A 20,239-nucleotide genomic window follows, 5' to 3' on the forward strand; every position below is an offset into this window, starting at 1 on the left:
CTTTAGGCAAGGGAGGGTGATGCATGTTGGGGGGGTGATGCTAGATGTTTGGGAATGAAAGAAGACAAGAACATGAACAAAACAAAAGTGCTCGACAACGCAGAGTCTCTCTTCGTATCCTTGGTCTTGTTTTTCTTCGTGTCTGTGTTTCTTTCTATTGGCAAGATCTTTTCAAATCATTACGGTCCTTGTTTTTATCTTCAAGTTGTAACATCGACATTAGAAGATGACAATATTAGTGGACATCCATGGAGAGTGATTGAGCTCCCACTAGTCAACCATGGAGAGGTCGATGATGACACCACGCCCTTCAACTCGACACCACATACTCCAATTGGTGCTATCTACACGGCGGAGGCGTCCCTTGGCATATGTGAGATCCGTGAGAGCGAGGCCATTCATTTTAGGAGTGCAAGGGCAAGGGCAAGGGAAATTAAATTGTCTTTATCATTAACTTTGAAGAGCAATTACCTTTGTGCAAGTTCCAGGGACGAAGCTAGAAATCTGCATGGACGAGCACCCTCAAATAACAAAGTCACAAATTAAAAAGTTCAAGAATGTACTTAACAAAACACTTGTATATTAATCCGTAAGTTTTTTTTTTTATATACAACTTATTACAATATCCCTCGACGTGTTTTGTGTTTTGAAACGTTGCATGACAACTTCATTACTAATACAATAAAATATCTCTATCAAAAAATAATCATGTTATCATTCATCCATTGATCTCCCATCCAAATTCTCAATCAATCTTTAGAAATTTTATGGCTGAATATGTTATTTCAACGATGACAATTGTGCATAAAATAGTTCATACTAACATCACAAGCAACTAAAAGAGTATATTTTTTCAACAAAAAAAATAATTAAGGGGGGCATGCGCCCCTACTGGGCCTAAGCCAGCTCCATCCATGGCAAGTTCACCTGTTTGTAAAGGGTAAGGATACTATTGATAAATATGTATATTATTATTATTTTTTTTTTATACTTTGTAAGTATGTTCTATGAAAATAAAATGATTGTATAATTTCAATAATATATTTCAAATACAAGTAATGAAGAGGATGGTTGAGTATTTAGAGAAAGAAATAAAGGATTTTTTTTTTCTAATTTTTTTATTTCTTAAATAATTTGGATATATTTTTGGTAATTTTTTTTATTTCTTACTCTTACAATAATCCTTGCCGTTGAATGTCAAAATTATTTATGTTGGATGCCCCAAATTGCGGCACGTCGCAATTGCAAAAAAATTTGCAATTTTGTTTACCGTGGGTAATCTAACGGTCTAATCGATTGACCATTGGAAATTCAATAGCTCAACTTGAAGGCAAAAGGAGCAATTTGGCTATGGGTTGTGCACGTGGGTGCACGCAACTCAGTCAACTCATGTAGTTGGCGAGCCCAAGCCCAAGCAGAAGTTGGAAGGGCCGCTGAAAGGGCACAAGCTCTTGATCTAATTGTCATCTATTTTTTGCACAGGTGGACCAACTTTTTTTATTTAACCTAATTGCCTTATCAATTAGACTATACTAATTATACATATAGCAATTTAGTTTAGTTTAATTTAACCTCGAAAAGAGAGAAACGTACGTATAGAAGAAGATAATTAATATATTGTATTACAAAACAACAAACCCTAGACCTAACCTCAAGACCTTATACCAAACCAAAATAAATGTTAGATTCTCTTCAACAATTTAATAAACGATTTTCACCATATTTCGTAATAACAACCTTTCCTTTTCTTTTTTTTTTTTTTTTTTTTTTTTGGAGAAAACAACCTTTTCTTTTTGTCAAAGTAATGACAACCTCTTTTGATGTAATGCCTTAAAAAGCAATAAGATTGTGATTAGGGGCAAAGACCACCAATTGGAGATTAAGAATTTAATATGAAGTAGTGGGCCCATTGATAACAACACACATAGAGGTAGTCCAGATGAGCTGGAGGAAAATCCACAGGAATTCCTGTGATAAAGACCCTCTCTACTATATGTTAATCTAAACTGTTTTTAATTGGAGAATTATCTAAGTGGATATCCTTTAATACGCTGGATCGTGCATGGTATATATTTTTTGCTGAAGATATATGTGTTTTTTTTAACAAACGATATTATTTATATTAAGAGAGGGGATGTGCTCAGTCTCACAAATGGACTAACAATAATATGGTTCAGATACATTTTTTACGAGCATCGAACTTCAGACTTACAAGTGAAGGAGAAATATCACTAGACCGTAATATTAAGTAGTAATGTACCCAAGTTAATTACATATATTTATTTTATACCAATAGCTATTCTTTTTAAATATTAATAGTTGCTGGTACATTCAACTTAGAGAAGAGTATTACTCTAGTGTTCATTTTTAAAGTGATTATTATATTTAAAAAATATTATTTACTCTCATTTGAATTTATTTATCATATTTTGTGAAAATATTAAATTCATAAATGAAGGAGTTACAATAATACTAAGGACTTCGATCAAAATATTTAATTAAACGTTGCAGTGTAATAATTTGGTTGATCGAGGACCAAGGGCAGATCCACTCATGGATTTGGGTGTCCCGGGACCACCCAATAGTCTAGGCATATGGTGGAAGGGAGAAGACCATCCAACGATTCAGGCAAGTGTCGTGCACCAAAAGCTAAGAACAAAGAAGAAAGATCTAATTTATGACAAAGATGAACGTATAAGCTTAGATCTTATTCATATGATATATAATAACTTTACTTATATCAGCCTAGTCTACCTAGACTCCTACTTAGGCCCCAGCTCACCACCCGACTAGCATCTAGTGTACCTTGATTAGAACCACCTAATGTTAGAATTATGAATCCGCCACTGCCAAGAGTCGAAACCAAAATAATAACAATACAAATGGAAGTTTTAACGAAACACTCATGGTAATGTTCACTTTAACAAAAAACCACATTTTTACTGTAAAAAGTCACTCATTATACTATTCACTTACAACACATTTTTTGTCATTTTGATTAAAACTCAAAGTTTTCAAATATTTTCATTAATTTTTTCTTAAAAAAAAAGAAAAGAAAAGAAAAGCATTTTCTATACTAGCATCTACAAGTATAATGGGAGGTTTGATGTATAATTGGAGAAATTTTTAGTATAACTGAAACACAAGTGGTACACCACGTGCTTTAATAGAAATGGTGGAAATTTTTATTTTTTAAGTAATTAATTTTTTAGCATATATATCTCACCATTTATTTAATGAAATTTGATATACTATTCCGTGTACCGATCATTCTGAAAAATCTCTCGTATAATTGATCCCAAATTTTTGGTCCCGACCACCTTTTTGGAGCGAAGAAAGGTCCCTCTCAATCTATATCCTTTGTTCTCTGGTACATGCATTCATGGTCAAAGTCATGCATAATACGAACAAAATGGTAAAAAAAATAGAGAAATTTAAATAATTGAAAATAAATAAATAAGAAAGCTGAGAACCAGTGTTTGGGATTCTTTAAAAAAGCGTTTTCTGATTCCTTGCTTACTACCCTTCTAAGAAATTTCTCTGCATCTTGGATCCCTCAGTTTGCTCATCAACCCTCAAACCTCTCTCTCTCTCTCTCTCTCTCTCTCTCTCTCCACATATAGAATAATCTTTCTTTCAATCTTCACCACATGCAACCCCAACCCTAAATAATTCCCCAAATCAAATCCAGCAAGTGATCCAATTCAATAACCCCCTTCCTTCCCAATCCCCCCACCATCTCCGTCTCTCTAGAACGCTGATCTCGGTTCCAGGATTTGGTTTTTTTCCAATTCGATCCAATTGCTCCGTTTGGGTGTTGTGTGAGCTTGGAGATCATCCATGAATTGAAAGCTAAATCGATCCTTTCAAGATTCCGAGGTGTGTAGCTCAATTGGAGTTTCTATACGGAGCCTGAAACAGCAAAATTTGAAGAAATAGAGCGTAGAAAATGGAAAAGTACGAGCTTGTTAAGGATATTGGATCTGGGAATTTTGGGGTGGCCAGGCTTATGAGGAACAAAGAGACCAAAGAGCTCGTCGCCATGAAATACATCGAACGCGGCCTCAAGGTCCTTACTTTCCCCCTCTTTTTTATTTCACTGTAATTTCATATCACCTTTTACTTATTTTCTTTTTGCATTGAAGTTTATTTCTTTTAGAATTATAAACCTCATATAGGACCCACTTGTTTGATTTCGGAGTTGGTACTCAGAAAAAGCTAGAATCTTTCCATTTCGTTCAATGAATCCATAAGAAACAGATTATTTTGTTATTTTCATATGATTATATGTGTATGTGATCAACTGTATATTCCATTGTTTGGTTGCAGATTGATGAGAATGTGGCAAGGGAAATCATAAACCATAGATCACTTCGCCACCCAAACATCATTCGGTTCAAGGAGGTGTGTGTTTATTGATATGGTCTCCGTCATTCTGAAACTCTGAAGGATCCAAATCAAATCTTATCAGTTTCAGTGTGCTAATACGAGGTTCTGGAATTTCAGGTAGTTTTGACTCCTACACATCTTGCTATTGTTATGGAGTATGCGGCTGGTGGAGAGCTCTTTGAGAGGATATGCAATGCAGGAAGGTTCAGTGAAGATGAGGTTTGATCACTGATCTTGATTAATGAGAAGCTCCAATTTTTTAAAAACTTTTGTACTCGTGTCCTAATAAAATCCTGGTAATGATGAAGAAATTGATAGCTATACTTATAGCATGCCAATACTTATGATTGGATAACCCTCCAATGTGTTTTGTCCGATGTGGCTAATTTGTTAAGTTGCTAAGTGACAACTTCATCTTAAATAGTTAAATTTTGTTGGTTTTGCAGGCTAGGTATTTTTTTCAGCAGCTTATCTCGGGAGTTAGCTACTGTCATTCTCTGGTAAAGATAATATGAGTTGTTAGAGTTCGTGATCTCCAATGGATTTTTCCCTTAACCTGTGATTCTCATTTTTCTCTTGTCTTTCTGTGCAGCAAATATGCCACCGAGATTTGAAGCTGGAAAATACCTTGCTGGATGGCAGCCCAGCTCCACGCCTGAAAATTTGCGATTTTGGTTATTCTAAGGTTTAATTCCATAATGAACATACTGTCAGAGGCTTTTGATGTTTCAAGGTAAATGTAAAAGTTCTATATTCTGATGAACTTTATTTGTGTAGTCATCCTTGCTGCATTCAAGGCCTAAATCAACTGTGGGAACTCCTGCATATATTGCTCCTGAAGTTCTTTCTCGAAGAGAGTATGATGGCAAGGTAGCTTTAATTTTTTTCATTGTTGTCCTTTTCATTATTCTCTGTAATTGATGCACTACAATTTTAAAGATGCTTGTATATTGTTCTAAGGATTAGTTGATAGCCAATCATTACAACAAATGGTATTTCCGGATTGCGTCATAAGATTTCTTTATGTGATTTCTTGTTGTGCCAAGTAGGTGGTTGAAGGTGCAGGTATATCATTCAATGACGATGAATGAGTTGAAACTTGGAGTAGTAGATTAGACGTCATGATGTATTTGACTTTATAGTTTATAGAGCACAGATCATTTTTTCTTTTGCTCAATTATTTGCTTCTGTAATAGCAATGTTCATTTACATGACAACTAGGAATTAGGGAGTTCAACCGTTCTCCTACCTGGGGAGAGCAGGAAGTTAAATGATGTTGTACACGTGTTCATTGAATCTTTTGTGCTTAGAATTTAAATAGAAAATTTCAACAAAAAATATATATTATACAGCTTTTACTTCAGTTCAATCATCTGATTTTCGTTTCTGTTCATCCAGTTGGCAGACGTGTGGTCATGTGGAGTAACCCTGTATGTTATGCTGGTGGGAGCTTATCCATTTGAAGACCAAGAAGATCCAAAGAATTTCAGGAAAACCATTAATGTAATTTTACTATTTATTCAGCCCTGAAAGTTAATCATTAACCTTTTTCCGCTTTAACTGTGTAGTTTCCTTTTCATTCTTTTGATGCAGAAAATAATGTCTGTTCAGTACAAGATCCCAGACTATGTTCACATATCTCAAGATTGTAGGCATCTCCTCTCTCGCATCTTTGTTGCAAATCCAGGAAGGGTATGTATTATAATATGTTGCCTGGCAAGTTTCAATAATATTTACTTAAAAAAGAAAGCTTTAGGTTTCTGAACTTTGTAGGTTAATGGCAATTGGCTCATTGTCTTGTTATGACAACATCAAATTAATTTGCGTATATAGGCTGTTGACACAGAATAGGCTACTAGACTAGGCGTATAATAAAGTGTCCCTTGCAATCATTACCTTGATAGTCTTTGGAAGAATAAAAAATCCATGATGGTACCTCAAACGTAATTGTTGTCTTAACAACCAATTAATGTTTTAACCTTAAGAATGAGAAGATGGAGGTATGCATCTCAGTCCTCATATATTTTGTTTACAATCAGTCTCATCTGATCTGCTCCTGCCGAGGTTTTAGTGGCCCCTAAAACGAAAAGAAATGAATTATAAAAGTTTGAATCATTGTGCTAGTGTTGAACATTAGATGCTTAAGTGAATTTGATATTGGTTCTTATCATACTTTTCCATGATGTGCTCAACTGGCTTCAATTCTTGTTTCAGAGGATCACCATTAAAGAAATCAAGAACCACCCGTGGTTTTTAAAGAACTTGCCTAGAGAGCTTACAGAAGCAGCTCAAACCGTTTACTACAGAAAAGAAAACCCAACCTTTTCTCTCCAAAGTATTGAAGACATCATGAAGATAGTGGAGGAAGCCAAAAATCCTCCTCCAGTTTCCCGATCAATTGGAGGCTTTGGCTGGGGAGAAGAAGATGGTGATACAAAGGAAGATGCAGAAGGCGAGAAAGAAGAAGAAGACGAGTATGACAAGACAGTCAAAGAAGTACATGCAAGTGGAGAAGTGCGCGTCAGCTGAGAAGTAGTTTCTTCCTCAATATCAAAAAACCCCAAAAGTTCAGGTTCTCATTATCTCCGTAGTCAAGAACGTTATGCTTGTATGAAGAGTCAGTTTTTTTTGTTTTGCGTAGGCGATGGTGTTTCAATAAACAAACTTCTGTAAATTATAGTGTGGTGCTGAGACTGACTCTGGATGTATCACTAGTAGAATTTATAGTCAAAGATTGTGGGTTTGAGATATTTTGGGTCGTTGTTTTCGAATTTAAGGGAGGTGGGAGGCTCGGAGGGGGAAGTGTCGAAGCCTAAACGGGTTGTGTTGTATCGTTTCATCTTTAGAACAAGAGATTGTCAAAAAGGAAACCTTGCCCCCTAATGGGGTGTGGTATGTAAGCAAGTTTATTCAGTTGGAACATATTACTTTTTTTATATATTTTGGTGTCACCCTGACTTGTGATTGCATGTCCGGTTGTCAGTTGTCAGTTGTCAGTTGTCTGGTAGGTAGTACTCTCAAAAGTGGGACTCGCAATGGACTCTATGATATCTCATCTTTTTTGCACAATGTTGGCACGAAAATTGACGTTAAACCATGAGGTGGCAAAGTCCATGGAGAGTTTTACTTTGAAAGTCTCCATAGCATTTCTTGGTAGTAAAATGCTTTTTTGCTTGATTTCATAATTTTTTCACTTACCATGTTTTGATAACAATCAACACAAACTTTATCTTTGGACATCCCCATTTTAACCTCAAGAATCAACCAATCTCACATTCCAGGTTTCCAAACTTCCAAGTTAACGTTCTTGGTTGAACTTGTTTTGAAGATAGGGTGTTCTCTTCTTCAAAGGGTCTCCGTTGGTGGGGGGTAGGCAGAGCGATAGGTAGGATTAGGCTATAGATAGGGATGCAACTCAAGTGGGTTGGGTGGGTTGACCCTAACCTTCACAATTTTGGTTTGGGTTAGCTCGGGTTCATACGGGTTCATTCAGACTCGGATTCCAATTGAGTGCAAGTTTACTCAAGTTGGGTTCTAGTTTGATAAATTTATCGAGTTCAATCTTGTAACACCTTGTTTTGCAAGATTTTTCAAATTTTTAACCAAATAACGTCAATACAAGTTAAATCCAATTTCTACACATCATCCACACAAATGATAAAACAAATAGCTTGAAAAGCACTTCTAATGTTTTAAAGTTGGAATTAAATTAAATGGAAAACTTCCCTTTTAATGAAAAGTCATTTTTAAAGGTATAGTGAATAGTACCAGGGAAAGGTATAAATGTGGTTTTTCGTTAAAAGTGAACAGTACCGACAGTGTTTTGTTAAACCTCCCTAAATTAAAAGCAACGTCAAAGCTTCAATTAAAAGAAAGACGTCAAAGCAAACTATTTGTTTATCCAAATGAAAATGAACAACAAATTTCAAGTACAATAATCCAAAAACATATTTCTAGCTATAATAATATGAACTGGGATTACTAAAATGCATATGACGTGAATCCAAGCTAGATATCAGTTCAGGTTAGGGTTCACATGGGCAAGAAAAACAGGACCTGCCACATCCCAATAAATGATCGGGTTGAGACCGGATTGAATTTGGGTGAGTTTTTCCTTCATTCTAACCCACCCAATCAAATTTAAAATTAAGTTGAAATGAACGAATTCGAGTTGACCCAACCTAAATTGCACTCGCCCACCGGCAATAGATCCAGGGTTCAAAGCCCATCAGTGAGGATAGGGTTGACTTTCGGGGTACAAACAAACATCAAATTGTGGGGGACAGATCTTGAGTTCGAATACAGCAAAGGGGATTTTTATATTCTTCACATCTACTCAAGAAAAAGATAAATATACAATAATGTCTTCAATAATTCAAGTTTTCGATCGATCAATCCACTCAAGTGAGCAGCCAAGCACATGGAAACATATCACGAATTAATTTAGAGCAGTATATCGCACTTCTGCTGCATTACATTATGCAGAACCCGAACCCCTTTACGCAAAATACTAGAAAAAACAAACGTCCATACCGAGCAACAAAACGTCCCATGCTAAGAAAACAACCGTCCATACTCCGCCGCTGAGCAGGATCTACTTTTTCCGGTGCGTTGAACCCAAAAGAACCGAGTACATTTGACTTCTCTAACCACTAACAAGAAAAATGAAAATTTGCATCGAGGCCGGCCTTATCCCCGTATGTTTCAATTTGCGGCTGCTGCTGCTGCTGCTGTTGCCTCCATTAGCACTGCATGCAACTTCCTTGTCTCTGTTAAAACACATTCCCTATCAAATAGAGCAGACACAACTGCAACGCCTTTCAGGTTTGGTACGCCAATTTCCATCACCGCACGCGCATTTGAAATATTGATCCCACCAATTGCAACCACGGGTAATTTGGACGCCAAACAAACAGTTTTCAGCCCGTCCAAGCCTATAGTGCGATTGTTTTCCTTTGTATTAGTTGGATATACACCACCACAACCAATGTAATCAGCACCACCTAGCCATGCTTGCTCTGCTTGCTCTGGTGTCTTGCATGACACACCAATTATCTTTTCAGGGCCAAGGAGAGAACGTGCAACATGGGCAGGCATGTCAGACTGGCCAATATGCACACCATCAGCATCGGAAGCAAGCGCAACATCAATACGATCATTTATTAGTAATGGAACTCCATGGGAACGGCAAATTTGGAGACATGACTTGGCTGCTTCCAGAAAATCCCCTGTTTCAATATCCTTTTCCCTGCAAAGCAAAGTTAAACCATGTCAAGATCAACAAACGGAAAACTAAAAGCAGAAATTTATTAGGTCTCATAAGAATATTTATGGGAACGAATCCAAACAAATGCCCATCGAGAAGGAAAATTTCAATTCAGTCCAAGAAACTTGTAGAGTGGATGTCTTGATTGAGGCGAAAAGAATACATGAAAACAATATACTTGAGAAGAGTGGGTGACAGTTGATAGCAGTTCCAAGTAGGCAATCTCAAAGTGAAACTAAAAGCAAATGCAAACTCCTTAAGTTGTCACTTGGTGCGTAAAACTTTTTATTAAACATTACTTTCATAAAGTTTCGCATATTTGTAAACTGAAATCAGAAATATAGGAGGCCTTGGGGATTGAACTCATTTTCATTAATCCCAGAGAAAACTGAAGAAAAAGCACACATAGCACTCCACAAGAGAAAAGAAATGATCATCTAAAACACATGAAGAATGAACATCAACCTTAAAGGCATCTCTAGGATTAGTTATAGATGCACAAATGAAAAAACCAAATTACTAGTACGTAAGTTATCTGAGAGACATTAAGCCTAAGTTTTATAAGAGTTATGATGAGCATTAAATAAGTAACAAACCTCAATTGGACAATTGTAGCACCTCCTTGTACGGCATCTTTAACAGCATCTGAGATAGAATGGCCCCACTTTCGGTTCATACGTGAATCTGTAACAGCGTACAAGAATAGATCGCTTGGATTGAATCTGACTTGTCGACCAGAGTTGTGCTTGAGGTTCATTAGATGATCGAAAGGGCCTTGGGGACCTTTTCCAATGGAAATATCTTTGCTATAATCCAAGGCAGTCTCGACAAAGAACTTAGATGCCTGGCAAAATTAAGATAAAAAAGTTAATAGTTCCGGGTCTTCAATTGCATTTGTGAATGTAAGTGCTTTTCTGTTTTGCTTGTTGGTGTAGGTGTGAGTCAGCAGCAGCAGCAAAAGAACAAGGTATGAAATAATAGGAAACATAAAATGTAACTCAACTAGCATCAAAACTCCAAGGAATATCCCAAAGGCCAAAATGCTGTAAATTAATCAAAAATAGGGGGAAGGGGGGGGGGGGGGGGGAAGCCTTGTAGAACAAGAGGAGGAAGGGAAGAGAGATGGGACTGATAATTTGTTAGTTGAGTAATTAATTGACTAGCATCCCAAAAATTCCTCAAGGCTGCAGAATAAAAGCAAACACTGACAAGGTTATAAAATTGTCCAGTGAGTTTATGGTATTGGAGTAGACATTATGCTATATTAGTTGTTATCCCACTCTGTACAGCCCGAACACAGTGAAAGTGGAATTTCACATATGTGACACTAAGTTATCCCCGCTATTTGGAATCAAACAAACCATGACTATCTTCTGTTGTTCTTGAGTGTGACTACTTCAGAATACGTGCTCAACAAAGAAAGCCAGGTTTTTTTTTTTCATCTACTCTCCCGCAGCATGTGATTTATTAAGAAGTGTAAATGTTATTACCTTAACAGCCTTGAGCATTGAAGAACCTTTTGCCAGCTCAGCTGCAATACATGATGCCAAAGTGCAACCAGTTCCATGAGTATTACGAGTTTTTATGCGTGACGAATGCAGCTCATATAAGTTCTCGCCTGCAATATCAATTCTAAACATTAAATTTTCCAGAACACTCATGCATTAAGTAGATGAAAGAACAGTATCACCATCAGTGAAGGTTCCAAAAGACTAAAGCTTACCATCAAAGAAGATATCAACAGCGTCCAATGAATCAGGGAGGTCTCCGCCTTTGACAAGAACATTTCTGAAAGCAAAGATGCACTTTGTTTTAACAAACTACAGTTTCAACACAAAGAAACTTAGTTTTTACTTCAAATTTTCCAATTACCACACTGCATAATTCTGTGAAAAATGTTGCCGAATGAAGCGAAACCAAGAGATATTTGCTTGATATAATATGTCAATGTTATCTAACTTCAACTGTTCCTAAACCTAAATGACAGACCATGAGATATTTGGCTACACACCCCTTGAACAGTCCTTGTCTCCTCATTTTTGTTGTACATAGGTGACAACATACTGAGGATGGCACAGCGCCATAGACCTTGCCAAATATGTCAAAGGTCCTTGCTGTCATAAGTTAAGAGCTTGAGAGACAGTTCTTTGGAAACCAAAACAATATTTACAGAGTACTAATACCCATCAAATTAGTCTATCATAGTCCGTGATCACGCAATCTTGTTTCCAAGAAACTGGCCAAAAACAAAGCAAGCCATCTACTGAGAAAATAGATGAATTTGTTGATTCCCCAAAAGTCCAGAAAAGCTTTTCCTGTACGCTCATCATATAATATTAGGCGCCCAACTGCCCCATCAATCAGACAAGTTTAAACATGATAACAGTTTTACATTTATCCCCTCCACTGATTCAAGAGTGAGGTCAAAAGGATCAAAGATGGATATGTAGTACAGCCATTGAACCAACGCAACCAAGAAGCAAACCTATATGTACGTAATATGAACAAAAAGAAATGACTATGACCATTTAGTACAAATTCCTAAATACAATTTCAAGGGCACTCTGTTTTAAAAATGTGTGACATACTGGAAGTAGTTAACAACTACAAAAGTGAACCTTCGCATTTTAGTTGATTATCCAGGTGAAATGATTAACTATTCCTAGTAAAGTCTTACGTAATGGAAGAATTTTTTCTGTGAGAACAAACAAAAGCCAGTAACATTTGTGAATACATATTATACACCTTAAAAGTTCAACTATGCAACAGTGAGTTAATGGGAAGTGCTTGCCTACTTTTGTGATTTCAACAGTACTCACAATGCAATGCATTCAAATTTAGTACTAATGCAACATTTCTGCTTTATTAAAAACATGTCCAACAGTTGAGTGACATTGGAAGGACTATAATAAATTGCAACAATGCAAAAAACAAGAGTTTTGTAAATCGTCCGATTAAGAGCGAACTGAGATCTCAAGCATGTTCCATTCACTAACCGTGGACCCATATCATGTAACAATTTTGCAGCAGAACGCATGTCAGAAACTGTGTTTATTTTCACTCCATCCAGTAAAGCCGATGCCTCTTTCAAATTTGGGGTTACTATGTCAGCCATAGGAAGAAGCTCCTCTCTGCAGGCAAAAACCACAAATTTACAATTATTGACAAGTATCACAAAATTACAATTATTGACTAGTATCTGCTGTTACACAAGGAGACCTTTTCTCTAACTTAAGAAGAAAAATATCCAATGACAGAAAATTGGCCAAGACATGACACAAGGAAAAATGGCGAAGGAGCAATTCAAAAACATAGCAGTGAATATCCATGTTTATTCAAAGAGCACAGCCAGCCAATACAATTCTCTGTTTCTGCCAAGCAGATCTGAATGCACATTTTGCATTCAATAGATGGTTTCAACATCCTAATCACTCTACCACATGGCCCACAAGAGATTTTCACAAAGCGGAAAAGAAAAAAAAAAAACAAGAAGGCATTAGTATGAATTTACTCAATCTTATGTACAAAGGATTGGCATACCTAAACACATCAAGTATTGAAGGACCAGCCAATACATCTCCACTTGTCGACACCATAACAGGGTCAACCACTAAAGCTGCCTTCAATGATATTACCAATTCATTAAAAATGCTAATTTAGTAACGTTAGAAAATAAATATTCAATTTTTAATAGGACCGCATACCTCGAATAGGATACACCTGAAGTTGTTGATGAAGAATCTTAACGATGCCAATAGAAGGTAACATCCCAGTTTTCACCTAGTAATGACATATCATGAGCAGATCAAAACCAATTTAGTATCAATACCGCTTCTTGATAAAAACAAGTTTGCAAAAGAGGCATACCTCAAGTACAAAGAAAGTGAAAGCTGACATTTTTATCATAGCGTTTTAAATAACATTTTATGACACTACGATTAAACTTTTAGCCAAATACAGACAAAGTGAAGTAGATTGCAACTTAATTCACGAAAAGTTCTTGCTCTGAAAATGCTTAAGTTATTAGTTTACAGATTCAACCAGAGAATATTAACACTACGAATACGATCAAAACTTCAAATTTGTGATTCTGCAAAAGAATATTATAATCAACAATTCAACATCTGGTGAAATTCATTGCACTCATTATGCAGAATCCAGAATTACGCAAAAATCCAAAGATAAAATATATAAGCTTCTCTGCATCAAACATGCGCTTATTTACATCCATTCAAATTAAGTTATGCTTTTCCTCAGTGGAACCAACATGCTTTTTAATGCAATTTCATATTTGTTGATGTCTCGATTTACTACATAGACATGACCAGACACATACACACATGTCAACAAGCCGGCCAGTCATAGAATTGAATGATCATTGGGTCTAATTTCCAGCTCAAATTTACCATACTATTTGAGACTTGTTTCATTTGCAGTTCTCTGTTATCAGGCCAGTTCTGTTTGATACCAAAATAAGATGAATAGAGAAAGATGACATGGAATCTGAAACCCCTATGCTTGAAGTGAATATTTTCTCAAGAGCACATGCATTGAGCTGCAAGTAGAAAATGGATATCTAGTCTGCTTTGAAGAACAAAGAAAAATAGGCTCCAGTTACAATAATCCATTAGCTACTTCTGACATATAGATTAACTTTTATCTATAACTAATCTAACATCTATACTAATCAATTAATGAAAACTAATCAATTCTATAAGCTCATGATGATGGTCAGTCAAACACATGTCATTGTACCAGAATGGTTGATTTCACAGATAACCTGGTAGACCTGTGACCTAGGTTTTTTACAAGCTACAACGGCTCGTGTTTTATTGCTCAAACACCATGTTTAAACAATACGACACGAGACTTTGACTTATAATGGCTCGTGTTTTTTTACAAACTTTTACTTACCACATCGACATCCATATCAGATAGCACAGACTTCATCTGCTCTGCAACAAAATCCTCGGGCACAATGTTTACACCCTAGCAATCAAATAAAAAGAACGATAACAATTACCACTAGAAACATTTTTCTTTTCTATTTTTTATGTTATGCTTTCTCAGCAACCAAACAGAACACAGCCCATGAAAATTGGAAAACAACATCAAATAACAACCTGAACGCCAACAGTGTTCTGTGCAGTAACAGCGGTTATGACAGTAGAGCAGTACACTCCGCGAGCAGCACAAGCCTTAAGATCAGCTTGGATTCCAGCACCGGCACCAGAATCGGAGCCAGCAACAGTCAGTACATGTGGAATCTTAACTGCAGAGTGGTCACTTGTCATTGGACCTCCACTTCCCATCATCTCCATTGAAACTCTCGTTTGCTTGCTTCGGCTGATTCTCGAATTCACCAAAAAGCTCAAACCTTTTGATTGCCTGAACTCTGGGAGCAAAGCCTGGTCATGATATAACGCCAAACAATTGAAATTATGAGTGCAACCCAGAAATGCAACAGCCATGGCAACACAGCAGCAGTGATAGAAAATGCAACAGATTTTGAAACCTAATTCGATATGCAATTATTCGAACAAATAAATAAATTGACAGTAAATTGGAAAAGCAGAAGAGTAAAGAATTTTGACGTTGATTGATTGATATCTTGGTCTTCCATTTTGATAAACTCTGTTATTTTTCCCGGCAACCAAACAGTAAATTGGAAAAGGGGGGAAGTGGGAAGAGGTTACCTTGTTGAAGGAGAGGAAGGAGAGAGAGGTGGAGAGAAAGTGAGCCTCGTTTGCCATGAAATTTGGCGATGATGATTCCTTCTTTCACACGGGCTGGGTACATCATGCGGTTGTTAATGGTTGCATTATTTTATTTACCATTACCTTTAAAAAAATAAATGGCTTATAACTTAATTAGTTAATAGACTTCGTCCATGTATTTAAGGTCAGATGTTAAATTCTTCTCATAATTTTAGTGTCTTTTTTAAATAAATAATATTATTTACATTAAATAGCGTATGTAAGAGAGTGGGTTAAAACTCTTCGAAATAACAATAATGTTATTTGAATTCATTTTTGGTAGGACTTCCCATAATTTAAGTTAACTTAGTTGAATTGTCACTTAATACTACGATTTAATAGTATTCATCTTTACTTTTACTATTTTCTAATAGTATTCATCTTCACTTTTACTATGGTCGAACAATTCAATTCTCGTCAAAGACGAATTTAAACCATATTATTATTAGCTCATTGTAAGACAAGTCTAACCCTTTCCCATCTCTTTTTGTGTCTTTTTTTCACTAAAAAATTAAAAAATAAAAAAAATTATCTTATCGTCGGTCAAAAAAATAAAATAAAATAAAGATTACATAAAAAATAAAAATAAAAATAAAAAAAAATCTTTAGACGTAAAAACAAAAAAGGACCAAAGCAGAAAACTCAATCTTCTCCCAGAACCCGATAGTGTGAAGTGCAGCAGCCAGCCACTGCCACTCCTCCAATCCCCCTCAGACTCCTCCGCACTATCAGCCAGCCATTGTTGCCGCATGTAACGTCACTTCATGTGAGTTCCTCCTCCTCCTCCTCCTTCTACTCCTCCTCTTTCCCCAGCCTCTGCAAATTTTGCTCCTATCTTCTTCTTCTTTTTAAGCTATAATTTACTTTCTGATTTGATTTCTTTAAATTAGGGATTTAGGGATTTTAGCAAGTTAGGAATTTAGTGTTTTTCTTCATGGGAAGTCTGGAGTTGACCTTTCGGAGTTTTTGGGTCTGCCTTAAAAAGTGCCCTCCAACTGTCCGATAAAATGCCTCAATGGGGGCGCCCGGGCTTGTGCTGCGTGCTTCTGCCTATTCCTTGCGCAAGTTGTGGCGCGGTACGCACGCCGCAGCCTTCCTTAAAAGAACCTTGTAAAGAAACTAGTCTTAGTGCATTCATAAAACAACTTGTGTTTATCAAAAAACAGAAGACTACGTCAACTTTCCTACATGAGAAATGAATTGAAATCCTTACATATGATATAGATTACTTCTTTTAATTGTAATGATTTATCGCTTCAACCGTATTCTATGCCCCAACATATTGTATACTTATCACGGACAGACTTGGTTTTTTAGAAACAACAACAACAACAACAAAGCCTTTTCCCACTAAGTGGGGTTATTGGTTTTTTAGAAACAGTGATAAATTATGGACATAGTTTTGTTTAAGTTTATTTGTTTGATACGTTCGTTATTAATGGATTTAACATTTTCTCATGTTCTATCTTTCAAGGTTTGGAGCAAATTTCCATCATTTCAGTTTTAGAGCTCTATTAGTTGATACGCTCTATTATTATTATCGTGGGGACTGTTTTGTTGCTATTGTTGATAAGAAATATTAATGCGACCTGTTCAAAAAGCGTCCTCGTGGACAATGCTTGTAAGGTTTTTCCTTCTTAAAAAAATTGAGAACTTTTTACACATTGACCCGTAGGAGAAAAATTCCTGGATCCGCCACTGGTTGTAGCTGATGCCCTGCTTCTGTTTAGGCTTGGTCTCAGTTTTGGCTTTTGAATATAGCTTATATAGGCTTTTACTTGATTTTAAAATTCAATCGTCATTTTGTTTTAGATTTCAGCCCTTTGATCATATAACAAAGGAGATGATGGCAAAATTTTGACAGAATCTTTCAACTAAGATAGATGGCTGGGTGCCAAGGAGTCATTGTTTAGAGAGATGCATTCGAGTTTGAAGGTTCTGAGAGGTGGGTTTCCTGGCTTCTTGCTAGCTCTTCATTCACTTTCACTGGAAGTAGTGGCATCGGCATCAGTACATCTTGGCATATCATTTTTCATTGAAAGTGACCTAAGTTCGGAGGGAAGATTGGTGGTTTACTCTTGATTATGACTATATAAGAAATTAAGAAAAAGTGTTAATGGTTCTGAAAATCTCCCTTTTTCTTGCAGGAATTTAAGAATGGCTGCAGCCACCACTTCAAGGGCTTTTCTCTACTCCCATTACTACCGTGGTCTCCCATTCTTCTTTCCTCCTTTCAGTACTGTGTCTAGGTTACCCACCCTTCGTCATAATAACTTGAGGAATCCAATAGTTCTCTCTACTGTCAAGTGTCTTAAGTCCTCGTCTGGGCGTCCAAATGTGGTTGAAATTCTTGAAGAGAGAGGGTTGCTTGAATCCCTCACCAGCGAGCATCTAAGGCAAGTGTGCTCCGACCCCAATTTACCTCCTCTCAAGGTCTATTGTGGCTTCGACCCAACTGCCGAATCCTTGCACTTGGGTAACCTTATTGGAATTGTCGTCCTCTCATGGTTCCAGAGATGTGGCCATCACCCCGTAGCTTTGATTGGTGGTGCCACCGCTCGTGTTGGAGACCCTTCTGGCAAGAGCTTGGAGAGACCAGAGCTCGACCTTGAAACTCTGTCCCGAAACACCTCAGGAGTTACCAATACAATTATGAGAATTCTGGGTGGGGTTTCCGTCTTGAACAATTATGATTGGTGGAAAGAGGTTCGGTTGTTAGAGTTTCTCAAAGATGTGGGTCGATATGCAAGAGTGGGGAGCATGATCACAAAGGAGAGTGTGAAGAAGAGGTTGGAGTCAGAACAAGGAATGAGCTATACTGAGTTCACGTACCAGTTATTGCAGGGCTATGATTTCCTGCACCTCTTCCGCAATGAAGGTGTCAATGTCCAGATTGGAGGTAGCGATCAATGGGGGAATATAACTGCAGGGACTGAACTCATACGCAAGATTCTCCGTGTGGATGCTGCTGCATACGGCTTGACGTTTCCTCTTCTACTGAAGAGTGATGGAACCAAATTTGGCAAGTCCGAAGATGGTGCCATATGGCTTTCGCCATCCCTGTTGTCTCCCTATAAATTGTACCAGTATTTGTTCTCTGTTCCTGATGTTGATGTGGTGAGGTTTCTCAAGATTCTCACTTTCTTGGACATGGATGACATCAAACAGTTGGAGGGTGAGATGGAGAGACCTGGATACTTGCCCAACACAGCTCAGCGCAGGCTTGCTGAGGAAGTCACCCGTTTTGTGCATGGTCAAGATGGTCTGGACGAGGCCCTCAAGGCAACTGAAGCAATGAGGCCTGGTGCTGATACTAAATTGGACTGGAACACCATTAAAGCCATCTCAGAGGATGTCCCCTCCTGCTCCTTTCCTTATCATCAGGTCCTCGATCTCTCTCTTGTTGATCTCTCAGTTTCATCTGGTTTGCTTGACAGCAAATCTGCTGCCCGGCGTCTGTTGAAGCAAGGGGGGCTTTACTTGAACAACTCCAGAGTTGATAGTGAAAATAAGAGAATTGAACCTCAAGACATTGTGGACGGAAAACTTCTCCTTTTATCTGCAGGCAAGAAGAATAAGGTTCTGGTACAGATAAGCGACACCTGAGGGATGCCTGCCTGATGGTAATTATCCACGAAACCTTTACCATTCAAAGTGTGTACAGTACAAACTCATTTCGTTGACCTAGGGTTATCTCTTCAAAGTTCCGTACATATACTGACGATGATGACTCTTATGTTTCTGAAATGCAGCGGATGCTCGGTGTGATCTGTGTACTCGTCGCACAAATCTTCCTGCCTTAAAGATGACATTATTCACGGTGGTTCTTGAAGGCTAATGCCCTTGAGGTTTGAGGCTTAAATGCAAATGTTTTCCCTCTGCTATTTAGATGATTTTGTTTGTGTCTCGTAATTAATTTGATCCATGGTTAATATCATATTGATTGATCTATTCTTTTACGTAAAGTTGAGACGTCGATCTAATTTGACGAGTGCCTTGTAGACCTTAATCATACGCAGGATCTAATCCAACAGCGTAGAGTCGTCAAGCTACTAACTAATTTTTATACCAAACATACACACTCTAAGTTGGCTCTCTCCAATTTTGCTCCCTCCAAGTTACAATCTTCCAAGCATGCACGTATTAGCCATGCTTCCTCGACATCAGCACAAACGAGAGAAGCTCCGTGGAGATTCGCCACAGTAAACTCGTATACTCTTTCAAATTCGTTTAATCTGGATGGTTGTTAGCTGAGAAGCAGATTCAGCATCTACTTCTCAGCTAATAACGAATTGCTCAAGTCTAATTTTGAAAGATCAAGGCCGCGAAGATTAACACCGCTAAGTGCGATTCATTCTCCCTAAGAAGTTGAGGCGAGCCGGCAAAGAGGAATCAATCCTCTCACATAAGATCAAACTAGTCTTCTCCCATAATTTCTCTGTAAAGTAATCAACCCTGTCGCCGGCTGCCCCTCTTGCAGGGGCTTTTTGTACACCAACAATGGTTATCAAATTAGATCGAGGACATCATCTGAACCAACGTGTGCTCGGACGAGATGCCGGAGCACATACCTAGCTACATGGTTTCTAGTCTTGCTTCCTACTCGATGGTGGAATTGCAGCTCCGCTCCTCCGCTCCTCCTCCTCCTCCTCCTCCTCTCATCCGTAACAAGACGGTTGGGAATAACCATTAGGAGTCACAGCTTCCATGCCGAGAACTGAAGCCAAGGCACCCAAACTTGTTGACAAGAATACAGCACTACTGCAATCCATCCCACTAAGACTGCGGCTATATGTTACAGAAGTGATAAACACACAAATCGAGGCCA

At 37.6% G+C, this 20,239-nt stretch overlaps 3 protein-coding genes across 9 annotated transcripts; 2 read left to right on the top strand and 1 right to left on the bottom strand.

Moving 5' to 3' along the window:
• Positions 1 to 3,318: 3,318 nt before the first annotated feature.
• Positions 3,319 to 7,327, top strand: LOC137735289 (serine/threonine-protein kinase SRK2A). Its single transcript, XM_068474706.2, has 9 exons — positions 3,319 to 4,069; positions 4,330 to 4,404; positions 4,507 to 4,608; positions 4,836 to 4,889; positions 4,982 to 5,074; positions 5,167 to 5,259; positions 5,788 to 5,892; positions 5,983 to 6,081; positions 6,604 to 7,327. Exons 1-9 carry the CDS (start codon positions 3,950 to 3,952, stop codon positions 6,916 to 6,918), a joined length of 1,056 nt encoding a protein of 351 aa, XP_068330807.2. The 5' UTR covers positions 3,319 to 3,949; the 3' UTR covers positions 6,919 to 7,327.
• Positions 7,328 to 8,678: 1,351 nt separating this feature from the next.
• Positions 8,679 to 15,464, bottom strand: TH1 (thiamine biosynthesis protein). 2 transcript variants are annotated; one of them, XM_068480125.2, is made up of 10 exons: positions 15,352 to 15,464; positions 14,779 to 15,063; positions 14,570 to 14,644; positions 13,360 to 13,435; positions 13,196 to 13,271; positions 12,652 to 12,786; positions 11,379 to 11,443; positions 11,146 to 11,273; positions 10,252 to 10,499; positions 8,679 to 9,637 (listed from the first exon to the last, which is right to left on the bottom strand). In XM_068480125.2, exons 1-10 carry the CDS (start codon positions 15,406 to 15,408, stop codon positions 9,094 to 9,096), a joined length of 1,689 nt encoding a protein of 562 aa, XP_068336226.2. In that variant the 5' UTR covers positions 15,409 to 15,464; the 3' UTR covers positions 8,679 to 9,093. The 2 variants fall into 2 exon arrangements, with proteins under 2 accessions (XP_068336226.2, XP_068336219.2); XM_068480118.2 differs by lacking the exon at positions 15,352 to 15,464 and having other exon boundaries at positions 14,779 to 15,141.
• A 523-nt stretch (positions 15,465 to 15,987) lies between these two features.
• On the top strand, positions 15,988 to 19,394 carry LOC137748486 (tyrosine--tRNA ligase, chloroplastic/mitochondrial). 6 transcript variants are annotated; one of them, XM_068488660.2, is made up of 4 exons: positions 15,988 to 16,177; positions 17,224 to 17,356; positions 17,559 to 19,034; positions 19,164 to 19,394. In XM_068488660.2, the coding sequence occupies exon 3, from the start codon at positions 17,569 to 17,571 to the stop codon at positions 19,015 to 19,017; it is 1,449 nt and encodes a 482-aa protein (XP_068344761.2). In that variant the 5' UTR covers positions 15,988 to 16,177; positions 17,224 to 17,356; positions 17,559 to 17,568; the 3' UTR covers positions 19,018 to 19,034; positions 19,164 to 19,394. The 6 variants fall into 6 exon arrangements, with proteins under 6 accessions (XP_068344761.2, XP_068344768.2, XP_068344749.2 ...); XM_068488667.2 differs by having other exon boundaries at positions 16,019 to 16,177; positions 17,276 to 17,356; XM_088686877.1 differs by having other exon boundaries at positions 16,036 to 16,177; positions 17,276 to 17,421.
• Positions 19,395 to 20,239: the final 845 nt, after the last annotated feature.

The sequence above is a fragment of the Pyrus communis genome, chromosome 15, assembly GCF_041283825.1.
Source record: "Pyrus communis isolate YQ-2024b chromosome 15, ASM4128382v1, whole genome shotgun sequence".
In the NCBI taxonomy this organism is placed as follows: Eukaryota; Viridiplantae; Streptophyta; class Magnoliopsida; order Rosales; family Rosaceae; genus Pyrus; species Pyrus communis.

What these genes read in the sequence shown, in the direction of transcription:
- LOC137735289 (XM_068474706.2), top strand. Translation starts at nt 3,950, where the DNA reads ATGGAAAAGTACGAGCTTGTTAAGGATATTGGATCTGGGAATTTTGGG. An exon ending in TTAGCTACTGTCATTCTCTG is followed by an intron (nt 4,890 to 4,981) that starts GTAAAGATAATA and finishes CTTTCTGTGCAG; the next exon opens with CAAATATGCCACCGAGATTT. An exon ending in ATTTCAGGAAAACCATTAAT is followed by an intron (nt 5,893 to 5,982) that starts GTAATTTTACTA and finishes CTTTTGATGCAG; the next exon opens with AAAATAATGTCTGTTCAGTA.
- TH1 (XM_068480118.2), bottom strand. Translation starts at nt 15,126, where the DNA reads ATGGCTGTTGCATTTCTGGGTTGCACTCATAATTTCAATTGTTTGGCG. An exon ending in AGAACACTGTTGGCGTTCAG is followed by an intron (nt 14,645 to 14,778) that starts GTTGTTATTTGA and finishes TTTGATTGCTAG; the next exon opens with GGTGTAAACATTGTGCCCGA. An exon ending in CTGATATGGATGTCGATGTG is followed by an intron (nt 13,436 to 14,569) that starts GTAAGTAAAAGT and finishes TGTCATTACTAG; the next exon opens with GTGAAAACTGGGATGTTACC.